Source organism: Silurus aristotelis (genome assembly GCF_946808225.1).
Source record: "Silurus aristotelis genome assembly, chromosome: 20".
Taxonomy (NCBI): Eukaryota; Metazoa; Chordata; class Actinopteri; order Siluriformes; family Siluridae; genus Silurus; species Silurus aristotelis.
In genome coordinates this window covers 10,198,842-10,212,753 of record NC_139593.1, presented here as the reverse complement: position 1 = coordinate 10,212,753, position 13,912 = coordinate 10,198,842, and the positions used below count along the sequence as shown (strand labels likewise).

Genomic DNA, 13,912 nt, shown 5'->3' with positions numbered 1-13,912 from the left:
CCGTGTTAGTTTTGCTATATTTGCAGATCTTTATTTATAGATCACCACCGTATCTGAAAAAAATGGCCACACGTATTAAAATAGAAATTTCAGTTATTAGAAAGCAATATGGTTGTTTCCCTTTTACTATCATCCAAGTGCTTTGAAATTAAAGCCCTAATACCTATAGTTTTCCCTCCAATTAAACTGGAAAGTAAAGATTACTTTTATGTTCAAGAGTTCTATAATTATACTACAATGGTGGTATAACGACAATAGTTCACAATTGTATTTTGTGGCAGAAAGGATGGGGTTAAGCACTGGCTGTGAATAGGGGGAGGAGTTGTGTAGAATAAGCGGGTAACGAATGAGTATTTACACTTGTAAGTGGTTAATGAGAAGCTCAAATCATTTCCACTCCTGGGTTTTGGCACCACTGTAATTACCTGTTCATTGAAATAGGGACTGTGGAGAAATAGAGATTTGAGGAAGTACTACATTAAAAATCAAGTCACTGATAAATACAACATTGTCCAATGTAGGTGCATATGGGGAAGCTCCAGTTCTTTCTGGTCCATTGACACCTCACTAAAAAAACAAGAGAATCTAAATAAAATTGTTGAACATACATTGATGTAATCTCTTTAAGGTATATGTCTTCTTTTCAACAGGTTGCAGTCACACAACAACGATAGAATGAAATGCATTATATATGCTAATTAAATAAATTCCTCGATTACGTTGTGATATTTTGCTACATCGTTGATCAAATAATTTGCCGTTTTGGATGTTTTGTTTTAGATTTAAGAAGATTCTGACAGAAAATACCACAATTGTCATAAATCTAATGTGGAACTCCTCTGAAATCAGTATAAGATGACATCTTGTACAGTGAAATTAGCTTCAAGTTGCACAAAAGAAAAGAGTAACAAAAAATCCTTACAATGACACAGTCATCAGTTATCAAGCTCCAAGGGAGCAAAACTGGTTGTGCGCTCTGGGTGGGAGGGATGGTACACACTGTCCTATCAACCATAGCAACTCTGGTTAATTGTGGGTGATTGTGAGCTTATGTATTAGAAAGAAGGCAGAAATAACTTCCCCAAATGGGTTAAGATGTATTGTGACACAGCATGAACAGCAGATTTGTCTGGTTTAAAGATTACTAACTTGGGGAGAAAATGGAGCAAAAGTATTGTATAAAAATTTTATATTGGAAACAAAACAAATCACTTGACTGTATGATTACTTCTATATCATTGATAACTTAGTTTTCATCACCAGTACTCATATTTCTATAATAAATTGTAAGGTTTTTATAGGCTAACCAAGTATGTACTGACTGAAAGGTCAATAAATCACAGATGTTTTTAAAAAGATGGTTGGCAATAGTAAATATGACAGGTGAACCACAGTCACACATTCGGTTGTAGGTTAGTTAGTTTTGCAGTATACTTCATTCATGTTTCTCAGAGTAGTACTCCTGGCCATACTGGGGATAACCATAACCAGTCTGCCACGTAATTCCCAGACAGGAACCCCCCTAATTGAGCAGATTAAACTAAAACTGAATACAGTCAGAAGGAAGTACAGATTAAGTTAGAACCAGCCACCCTGGGGACAATTCTTTCTAACTGTCTCATCCACTTCTTTATCAGAGCAGCAGAGGTAAACTATTTATAACAGACACTGTTTAAACCAGTGCGTTTATCTCGCTAATTAAAGAGAGAAACAGACCGGCTCTTCTTCCCCCATTAAAATCATGTCTGAAATCATCAAGCAATGCTGCCATGGCAACTGTTGTGAAGGACACAAAGCCTGCACAGCTGGCTTGTCCCCATAACAGGTGACCAAACCTTTGCTTTATCCTAAATACACCACTGATCTGAAAAAAAAAAAACTCATGTAGGTTCAAACACGATGGCTCACTTAGTATATACTTCTTCTTTTAAAATACAAAATAATTATTTCCTCACAGAAAAATTTATCATATTAATTACACAAACTTTTAAACATTAAGTATTTAGAGCAGCAATGCCCAAACTAGAGTCTATGGGCCAAAGTTGACCTGTGGTGACCCCACTTTTCAGCCTGCCATGCCACATGGAGGAAAAAAGGGAAAAGATGCCATTAGGGAAAAACTTTAAAAAAGGACCAGCTTAATGTTTCTCAAGTCACCAAATAGCTGCATTAAGAATTTACTAAATTAATTTGGATTGTTTCTCATAGTACTATGAGTTTCTCTAACCTAGAAGTTTGAACATAAAACTGCAGATTACAGAGTAACATTTTCTATTTATTATTATTTATAATTATGAAATCATAAATGAGACAAACCATGGCAACTAAAAATTCTAATATAATTTCGGGTAGAACATAAATTTTACTCCACTGCACTCAATCATGTTTGACTTTTGGCGCTACATAGTAAAAAAATCTTACACCGCTGATTTAGGGAAAAGAATAAGAAAGCTACTTAATACTTGTCACATGTACCTTACAGCACAGTAAAACCCTTTCTTTGCATATCACAGCAATGTAAGGAGCTGTGGCCAGAGCGCAGGGTCAGCCATGATACAGCACCCCGGAGCACTGAGGGTTAATGTTCTCGCTCACTCAGGGGTCCCAAGAGTACCACTACTACTACTCCCTTCTATACACCATATACCATAAGTCTCTGAGTAAGAATTTGATGAGCACATTAATATAAACCAATGATGTGAAATGCAGCTAGAATTACTATCAGTGCTGATGGAATAGAAAATTGCTATAAAAGCAATTAATCATGAGTTTAAAGGATATACATCACTGTAATGGGCCTAAAAGCAATATGTTAATTGTAGTACCTGAGGCGATTATCTTTTAATATAGTGAAGTGCTGATTTTATCCGGCTCAAAGGATCAAATGGAGAGAGGAAGAGTGAGTATATAATCTTTCCATTTCATCATCTAAGTCATCTCAGCGTCTGTTTATGAGCAGTGCTATCGCTCTGATCACTAACTGAGCCAAAGAGGAAACTCTGTTCTTCCTGAAGCGGCTCATTTACACATGACTTATTTTACTGTGTTATCACTGGTCCATCACCAACTGTGTGAGCGTATTTACATTCATTCATACACACTACCACCCAAAACACACCACACCCTTACACAGCCTGGGGACTACACTGAGCAGTGTAGTCCCCAGGCTGTGTAAGGGTGTGGACTACACTGAGCAGTTGCGAACACAGATACACCCACATTCTCATAGGCAATCATGAAAAAAGAATGATTTGGTAGTATGGACAGCTCTCAGTCTTTCTCTCACAAACACACAAAGAAATAGGGACCCTCCCTCTACCCCACACTCACAAAACTACATCCTTTTCTCTGACTGTGCTATGTAATGGCTGAATTTGCCTAATCCCCTTCATGCTTCAGTGGATTTGAACAATACATCACCTTAGACACACTTTACTGCAAAAGGTCACTTGTTTAACATTTAGACGGATTGCAGGAAACAATATAAAGTGCTTTAGAAAGATGTTGGAACAAAACAAGCTCCCAGAAAGAAATTCAAAGTCTTTGGCTCAAAATCTCCACTCTGGAAAACTGAAGTCTAAACCCCATAGCATGTGATGCACATCATATTCATCCTTCTCAGTGATCCTACCCTGTGGATCTGGGCACCCTCGAGTCAAGCCCTCTAAGTCATGGCTTAGAGACCATGCACATCATTACAGAATAAAGATGATCAGTCAGAAAACAGTGTATTGATTTAAAGTGAACCTTCATTTTAAAAGCATCTAGAGATGGACACCAAGTGTTTAGCTCATCAGGAAGGAAGTCACACGTGTTTGTAGCTCTAATGTAAGAAAACTATTTAGTGTACCACAGCTATGTGTGGATTTGGCACCGCCCACATTAGTGCACACAAGTACTGGTGTGTCCGCTTAAGCAATGAAGCGTTGACCAAAATATATGCGTAGGTATTCAACCCCTAATTGAACTTTCAGCCCCCATTTTGTTGAAACTTGAGAGTGAAATAGAATTAACTTAGATTATGTTTCATGAATCTACAAAATTATTTACAATTCAAAATGTAAAATATGTGATTTCTTAGATACATGAAATATATTACAAAACGGATTTATGACATTTTACTTAATTTGTGTAAAAATAGATTTCTTTAATTTCTTGTACAGTACAAGAAATTGCAGAAATCTATTTTGGGCTATATTTTGTTAAGATTCATGAAAGGTCCCAGGCTTGGTGAATACTTTCAGTAGTGATCACATGAGTCTCTCAGTGTTAACTGACAAGCCAGAAAATCATGCAGAGCAGAACTGATGACTTTTGGCTATCCCTTTCCCATTATCTTTTTTCCCCCATTATGAACACTGAGCTCACTGTCTACAGAAAGAATGCCTCAGTTCCAAACTGAGCATGGAAAACATGGAGCCCAGGGAGTGGTGTGTGAGAGTGTGTGTGGAAAGGGAAAAGGAGGGAGAGTTAGGGGAATTTTAGGGGGAAGGAAGGGCTCCCATGGGAGAGGCTGAGCAGGTGGTGACACTACTGAGTGCAAAAAAGAGAGAGAGAGAGAGAGAGAGAGAGAGAGAGAGAGAGAGAGAGAGAGAGAGAGAGAGAGAGAGAGAGAAAGAAAGAAAGAAAGAAAGAAAGAGAGAGTGATAGGAAAGTGGAACAGGACTCAGTGAAGCTCTGTGGATCAGTTTACACCACCCAAACTGTTGTTGCCCTCATACAATGAACATGTTATCAGGGGGGAAGATGCATCATGGGGCGATGCCTAAAGGCTGTAAGATGCAGACCCTCCTCTATTAAATATTCATTATGTAATGGTTTTATAAATGGAGTTTAATCGACTATGTGATTGGATTATGTGGGAATAAGCTGTTTAAACATTTTCTTTCCCCACACTACTTTCATTCTCAGTCCAAAGTACATTAACTATTGTGCTGCATCAGACCACCATGATCTTCTGCTTTCTAATCATTAAACCTGAAGCTATTAAAATGATTTACACCGGAGCTTTACATTTTCTTTTAAAAAATCAAAGATTTGTCAACAACAACAAAAAATGAGACTATACCATTATTACTGTAGTGTATATGATGTGGTGTGTTAAATACAGGTATTGTAGTGCTGCATTACGTACACCACTAAACTCTATGAAAAATCGTTTACATTAATTCAGTCCAAATGGCTTCTTAGTGCTACATAGACACAGTTGATTTTGAATAATATTTAAATTGTATTACTTATTTACTTGTATACTATTGTTATTGTTATAATAAAACTGAGTATATAAATAAAATAAAAGTGAGAAAAAGTGCAAATGACAGAGACCAAGTAGAATAGATAAACAGATAAAGAGAATGGGAATAAAAGATTGTGCGTGGGATGTAAAAAGTCATTTATGGTAAGATTGATCCATGTGGCCTGGAAGTGTGGATGTGGCCTGAAGCGGCACACTAATGAAGACCAGAGTTTTGTTAATGGTTCTGTTTTGCACACTGCTAGAACTTTATACAACGGAGGAAATGTGTTCAGGATTTTTGCACTCGTATATGCACAGTGCCAATACTTATATATACGCAAAACATTTAAACTGCTAAGTATTAAGCAAACATGGCTATGGCCTTTTATCTAGCTCCGTTTATGACGGTTGCTGCATGTAATGTTCCTTGAGTTTTTTAAGCCATATTTTTAAGAGGCTGGCCTACGTATTCGCACAGAGCAGTGGTCAATAAAATGATTATGTGTAGATTTGCATGTAGACCCTGAAAGTAGCGCACATGACTAAAGTGTTCAGTACTCGCAGAACTGAACTGCTCATTTCCAACAGTTACTCTGCACTCTGGATTCACAGCTCCATGTTTCAGAATCTCTTAGTGCACAGCTCCATAACTGAAGCGGATTCGCCTCTTGATGTATAGCCAACGATACGATGCATTAAAGATACATATAAAGCAGCTACCGATGTGATGCAAAACGATTCACCCCTATAACAATGCAGCGTGATCCGATTTCGGTTTGATTCCAGACAGTGCAATTCAATGCAATACGATGCAATGCAAAAAAACATGATGTTACGCAATTCAATATGGTACAGATAGACTTCTTTTATTTCTTTGGTTCAGACAGACAGCAAATCATAAATTTACTTAAATGCCCTCTGCCTTTTGTAGTGCAAAAATTATAATTTTTTAAAAATAAAACCAGACATCTTTTCCTCTTCTGTCTCCAGGAGGATGCCTTTGCCATGTTAATCTATTTATTATGTGACTCTCAGGACATGCCTCAGTCTCCGTAGTGTTGTGATAGTCATATTCAGGTAGTAGCTTATTTATGTAGAGAGAAAGTGCTTGAGAAACAGTTTAGAGATCAAATATTTGTCACAAATTATTAGTCACTTTCCAAGTCATAAAAGTATAGCGTATCTACTAATAATTATATATTAATAAATGTTTTTTTACAGACACAAATATGTTAAAATACGATCCATCCTTATAGAAATGGCAACTTGTGTCCGATGCACACTTTTTAAAAAAATTGATGCGTCTAATTGTTAACTTTAATTACGATGCGGTGATGCGAATAGATGACTAGATTGAGTAGATTACAATTCGGAGCATCATACATTACTTTTAATAGCCTTTTTCCTGATTGCATCTATTAATGTTGCAATGTTGCTCCAGGTGTAGCATTTCTATTACAGATTCTCTGATCTCTATTAACCTACATATGCCAAGAGATGTGTTATCAGGTTAGCTGACTTGCAGGAAAACTGAGTAGTTCTTCTTTATCAAATCATTTATTTTACATATATAAAGATGAGTAAGCGAGCAGGGTATTGGGGTGAAACCTGATACCAGCTCTGAATGTGCAGGTGGGGCTTGGCTTTGTGAAGTCATGAAAAAACACAGCTGTCTGACACTTGAGGCGGGAGTAAAGCACAAAAGCCTGTCTCGGCATTAATACATCTGTTGATATATTCAGACAAAGAAATACACCATGTATATAGCAAAAAATACAGTTTGGATTAATAGTAAATAAATGCTGTTTCTTATATCAGTATTTTTTAATGCAGGGTACAACTTGCTAATAAACTTGAACGATATTCATGTAAATAGAAAAACGTCATTCATCGTAGGTAAAACAAGAGTCTTTTTCATTGTTAAAGCATTTTTTTTGTAATTTACAATGTGACCCATACCACAACACTGACAAACACACCACAGTGTAAACAAGCATAAAAGGGAAGCACAAAAACCCAGCTTTCAGTTTTAACGTTCGCAAAAGGCTAAAAACAAGTATGGCCATTCATATCCACACACATATACACACAGGAAACTACCACTTATACCTAAGCAATTTTGAAAACTTTGGCATCCACGTCTAGTTAACTCCAGCTTCACAGCACCAGCTCTCTGTGTGTTTCTCTCTTGCACACATATTCCCTGGTTTTTGCATGGGGTCACTGAATGGGCCGAGGGTGTGGCAGGACATTGGGGAACTGATGAATCTGATCTGGTGCGGCACTCACACAAAGGACATCGTTGTGCCCTACATTTACTCTTGTGCCCTAATGATACCCTTCAAAACTGCTTTGTCAGCCAAGAACCCTACGGCAAGTAAGAGTCCACTACAACCTTTCTTTTCAACAGACACACAACTGTACTGCGATCGTTGTAGCTTACTTCTGTAATAAAGGATACAACGTGAAAGAGAAACCTGCACTAATACCAATGAAAATCAGTACAATTAGAACAAACATGATTGAAATTGGCCTATAAATCTGTACTGTTTAACAGCTATTGTTGGATTTGCCTGAATGTGATGCCTTGGCCTTCACTCAAAGACGTGATTTCCTTGTTCAAATGAAGCTAGCTCTTTGCGTATCTTAACAGAGAAGCAGCGAACTACTTGCAAATCTAAATAGACAGATGTATTTTCTCCTATTTTCTCCCTAACTTAGTCGTGATTATTTTAGACTAGATTTAGACTCAGCTGGATTTCACATGGCTAACACAAGCTTCTTTGACTAATATGAAACTAGGCAACTGCATCTTTTTGAACTGCTGCTCAGCTGTGTCACAGAGCAGTGTAACACACTTAGACGAAAGCGCTATCTACCCTCTTCCACATGCATGAGCTCGCAGACATCCTACTGATCCTTTGATTGACAGGGGAGTCACAGTATGCTATCACTCCTTACCAGAAAGCATAGCCAGTTTAGTTTTTTTGGACTCCTGACCACAAATGGTTGTTGCATCATTGGGACTTAAATTGATTATTTCCCATCCAGAGTTACTTAATATAACCTAAAGGCATACCGTGACAATAATAAAAAAGAAAGGGTAGTGTCATAAAGAGGAAAACTGGGTTTGTCATATGTTGACAAGGCTGGTCTGTTAGACAGGTTTGAGAGATGCAAAAACATGCAGATGTGTTTTAAACCCATTTTAAAATGTTTATGAATTGCTATTGATTATACTTTATAATACTTTTAAGTACTTGATTGAAGTAAAACCCAAAATTGCTTCAAGATTACAAAATCAGAATTTGGTAATAACGGCAACTTAAGGAGAGAAATAAAGCATATGACTTTCGTCTATAAGATAATGTGTTATAATATTTAGACTTCATAACCCCTGCTGAAAACAGATAACCATAATCACAATCAAAAACAGGCTAGTAATTAAATGCCACTGAGTCATATGCAGTTTCAAAAAAATAGGGAACTGCAGAAATTCATAGAATTGTATTTTGTACTAATGATAACTCTGGCTGAATGCATCTGTATTTCATTATGAGAACTTAAAAGATGTTGAAACCTGCTGCATGTTGTTAGAACAAAATTGATCGGATTAGTGTATATGAGGCTCTCGAAGTTTGTGTGTGTGTGTGTGTGTGTGTGGGGGGGGGGGGTTTGATAGTTTGATGGGATTTCTCAACAAAGTAAGGACACAGAATTTTGGTTTGTTTTCAGTGTACTGGGAACTAAAGGCTAGCAAAAAAACTATACTGTCTATATCTACCTCCCTGTGTTTCCCTTTTGACCTGGGAAATAGTATCATAACTAAAAAAAAAAAAAAAAAAAAAACCTTAACAATGTAATAAAAGTATGTTGTGCTTAATTTTGCGATACCATAGCAACTTGCCAACGATTACAATTTTACCTTATTTAGGAACAATACATACTTTTATCTGCTTATAATTGCGATTATGGAACTTCCACAAATCTATATATATTTTTATATATTTTATCTATATACTCTACATATGAAAATACTGTAAACACATTTTCTTGAGTCAGAACAATTCAAGTTTTATCTCTGACTGTTACAAAGCACTGACACTGCAGGCTTCTTCAGGAAATGCTCAATCAAGGTTTATTATTTGAACAAATACTAATTTTTCAAATCTATTCAAATGGACTGTATTACAAGAATCAAACCTCTCTAATCTTATATATCTTTGTGTACAGTAAATCTTCTGTATTCGGCTTGCTCATCAGGGATAAATGCACACCATTCATCTTAACTGTTGATTTCTGTAAAGCTGCTTTGAGACAATGTCTGTTGTGAAAAGCTCTATAGAAATAAACTTGACTTGACTACAGTAGGAATAGTATAATAATGATATCAATTATAGTATCATTATCAATAAGCAAAATGTTTCTTCACATCATTGAAAAATAATGTGGTATGATATCAGCTTCACATTCATTTTAAAGAGCCAAAGGTTTTACAATGCTCTTTTATCAGTCCTGAGCCACTTGATGATAAATGGCAACCAAGCCACATAAATTCAGCCCTGGCTGACCACAAAAGTGCATTTAAAAAAGCTGCCTAGGAAATCAGCCACCAGGCATTCCTATCACTCCTCTAATTCCCGGTCTTTTACTTTCTCTACCACTTAACAGGCACTCTGTCTGTTTTCTCTTTAATCCCTTTTATTTGGGCTGTATATTCCACTTTCTGTATTTCCATTAACATTAATACATGATTTGGCTGACTCTGACTGGCTAATCCCAACGCCAAAGACTCCCATTCCACAACTGGCACTTATGATTAAACAAACTGGGGGTCGATACATTATGCTGTCTTCTTCTTGTAAATTGTTCTTATAGTACAATCCGCAAGTGAGTTTGGACGAGTGGCAAAACATCCTAGTAATATCACAATCGTAATGCTTTACAAATGGACAAGTCCAGGGTTATGGCTGTGACATTTCAACCTAGCGACTCATACTGTAGAGACAGTTTGCATATATCATCATGTGACCTTTCAGGGAAATTCGCACACAAACATTCAAATGTATGTTTGTACCAATTGTGTGCAATTGGTCAAGGTTATGGCGGTGATTTTGGAAGAGTATATGCTGTGAATGCTTTGCACATATAAAGAACACACATATGGATTAAAAACTTCTGATAAAGAAAAATAGATGAAAATAAAGAGTGCTCTATGGATTGGTGAAAATGCTTTGTTCCTCTATATTTAATATTGTTTCATTTTTACCAATTTAATAAAAGCAGTAATGGGTTTGATTTGTATTATTCCAAAGAATACGTACATTACACCAAGTATGAGCCGGTGTGTATCTGTGGGATATTTTCTAAAAAAGGCAAAGCATACTGTTAACAGTAAAATATAAGTAAAAAATACCACATGACTAAGTATCCTGATCACGAGATGCAGGGAAACAGTGACCGTATCTTAATTACATCTAAGCACTTATCAGCATTAAAAATTCAACCAGGTTTACTATATGGCTCACCTACTCGTTATTAAATAAAACAAACAATTAATGATAATAATAATAGTTTTATACTAATAATAGTATCAAATATTCAATGTTGGCCATTGATTTGAATGAATAATTTATATAAATTATTTCAAGAACTTAAATAGGCACAGTATAATTTAAATTCAGTTTAATTTCCTTGTTGTTCTTGAAATGTGATAGTTATATCTGATGTTTTTGTTATGACTGGCAGTGGGATGCCCTTGCCCTTGACATTATAGATTAAAAGCCCTGATGTGGTTGGAGCCTCTATCAGGATTCTTTGGCGCTTTCTCGGCTGCCTCTCATTCCTCCCAATTCTGTCTGGTGGTGTTCCTGGTTCTGTTCACTGAAGGTGATATGAGTCCAATGTAGGTCCAACTTAATATCATTTACATTTACGGCATTTGGTAGACTCCCTTATCCAGAGCGACTTACATTTACTTCATTCGTACAACTGAGCGGCTATGGGTTTGGGGGCCTTGTTCAGGGGCCGAGGAGTGGCAGCTTTGTGTGGCTGAGATTTGAACTCACGACCTTTGGCTCCAAAGTCCAAGTACTTAACCATTAAGCTACCACCCGATATTTTATAATGAGTATTATAATATTATATTATAAGTATTAATTTAAAGAATGAGCCAGAGAGGAAACATTTTTACCTGACAATGGTGGGAGAACTAAACTAAAAATGTGTGTCCATATGAGCATCTAACATGAGTGAATGGATATAAATTTCCCTTGTGATGCTTAACTACTAGGATACAGCTTTAAATAAGGCAATTCATAGTGGTGGTTTTGTTTCGTAGTGACACTTGACATTTCCACTTTTCACAATCACAAAGGATTTTCTGAACAATGGAGACAACAAATCTCAATGTGACAAGGACAGAATAAAAGCATACTTCTCAGTTCATTGTATTCCATTTACAATTACAATTTACATATTTTTGTGAGAACATGGAGTATCATCAGTTTGCTAATCGAAGCAGACCAGGATTGATAAAAAATGATTTAATAAATGTTGTGACCTAATCTCTAGTCCAGAATTTTCCAGGTGTTTTCTAGCTAATTTTCAAATCTGTTGTCCAGTTCAGAAGACTATAATCTGATGATCATCTATGTAAATGCACATGACTGAACAAACTACAATCTGAGGTTCATGCTACAGAAGCTGAGCTGGTTCATGTTTGGGAAACTAAAGGTGCTTATTCATAGGGAGGTTCTACTACATATTTATTTGTTCTGCTACGATATTTTACAGGTATTCAGTTTGGCGAAACACACTCATTCCTGGGTGTGCATCAGGACCATGCTATGAATGGGGAGAAATACTGGCTTTATAAAATCATAAACATCTCTTGTTAAGCTTGATAGTTTTAGAAGAGAAGTGCATATTGTACGTGTGGCATGATATTAACAAATCATATTACATTTCTAATCATAATCATATCATATTATACATTTTGCAGGCTTAGATATTGAATTGCCCTTATCACAATATACATTCACAGTGGTATTACCACAATCATACTACATTTACGACATGGTGCAAACAGCCCAAAGGCAGAAGTAATACTAAATAGTATAAAGGAGACAAACAAACAAAAAAATGAAAATGTATATTTTGATCAATGGGTTTGAATGGAAAGGAACAAGCTGTGAACTGTTACCATGTTAACACCACACAAAACTAGTGCTGAGACATAAATAACAGATAAGGACAAACAACAGACATGGAACAAAGTCTGGTCCTTTTCAGAGCTGAAGAACATCATAAACTGTTGCAGTTTCTCTGGTCATGCACAAACTTTGAGAAGAGTCTCCCTAACCTGGGACCATCTTGTCAAGATAAACCCTGTCCTATTTATAAAAAGAAAAGAGAGTTTGTTGTTATTTGGGACACTTATGAAGAAATATCACACAAGTGATTTGAAGAAGTATAATCTTATGGGTGACGAGAGCGATTGTGACATGGATATATTGAATGCAATGGTTCTTCTTAAAACTTTTAATGTAAAGTTGAATTCAATGGATTTGTTTGTCTTATAAGTTCAACCCATAATCCAAATATAATTTTGTTTTTTATGTGCAGTTTGTCCACAGGGCGTTCACACTGACTCAATGGATTATTTGGGCAAGTCTGCTAAAAGAACTTTAGGAAAAGGTTATATTTCTGAACACATTAGAGCACATGAAGGAAAATGTCAACCACACTTACTTGAATTGAATCATTGGCCATTTTGTGGTCGATGAAAAGCAATGAGAATGAAAATCCTGTAGATCCCACCGGCTTGTCAGGGGCAACAGTTTGTTTTCTTGTTCCCCTCCTCCCAGATATTTACTGATGGCTAACAAAGAGGTCCTGGATGTTCCTTTGTGTATTAAAGTAAATCCAAAGCTATATTCAGATGGACATCTTCAGGCTGAAGAACGTGAATGCCCCGCTGGTGTCCAATGGACCGTTCATCCAAAATGTCTTGGGGGGAAAAAAAGAAATAAAGAAAAGAAGAGGAGTCTGTTTTAATGAAAGTCACGACACAAGCGTGGGTACGAGTTAAAATCGGAAAAAGAGACCCAAAATGATCTCATGGCTGCCCGAAGGAGAACATCATCTCACCCACAGGCGGCTCGGAGACTCCAGTTCACACATTCCCTAATCAACATGCGTAACAATAAAATAACAAGGAAACAGGAAAACGTTCAAGGTATTAAGCCAAAAAGAATGGTAGTGCACCGGTTATCCAGCTGAAGAGCGAAGAGTTTATCCCTCGTGTTTCGGTTTCCATTCAACACACATCTCACCCAGTCGGTCATTTGTTTGTTCCTCGTCCCAGCGCGGAAATCCGTCCAACCCGACACACGGCGCTCCACAGCCCAAATAACGACACGTATCTCCTCATTCAGAGAGGCTTCATCTTCTTTATAGGGGAAAAAACTCGTCCTCGTTACAGTGATGATGGTGGTGGTGATGATGATGGCCCGAGCAGGAGGATCCACCGTATCCCCCCGAGTCATCACGTGACCATCACGGAGGGGCGAGACAATGCATCCAGACCTGACACACTTCACACATCAAGCATTAAAGAACACACACACACACACACACACACACACACACACATACACATATATATATATATAT

General features: G+C 36.9%; 1 protein-coding gene across 1 annotated transcript in view; it reads right to left on the bottom strand.

Annotated features, from left to right (window-relative positions):
- Nucleotides 1-13,858, bottom strand: part of pkn1a (protein kinase N1a) — a 45,918-nt gene extending 32,060 nt beyond the window's left edge. The window contains exon 1 of the mRNA XM_083523022.1: nt 12,989-13,858. Coding sequence (XP_083379148.1) covers nt 12,989-13,009 — 21 coding nt within the window. The 5' untranslated portion in view covers nt 13,010-13,858. The remainder of the gene's footprint in view (nt 1-12,988) is intronic.
- Nucleotides 13,859-13,912: the final 54 nt, after the last annotated feature.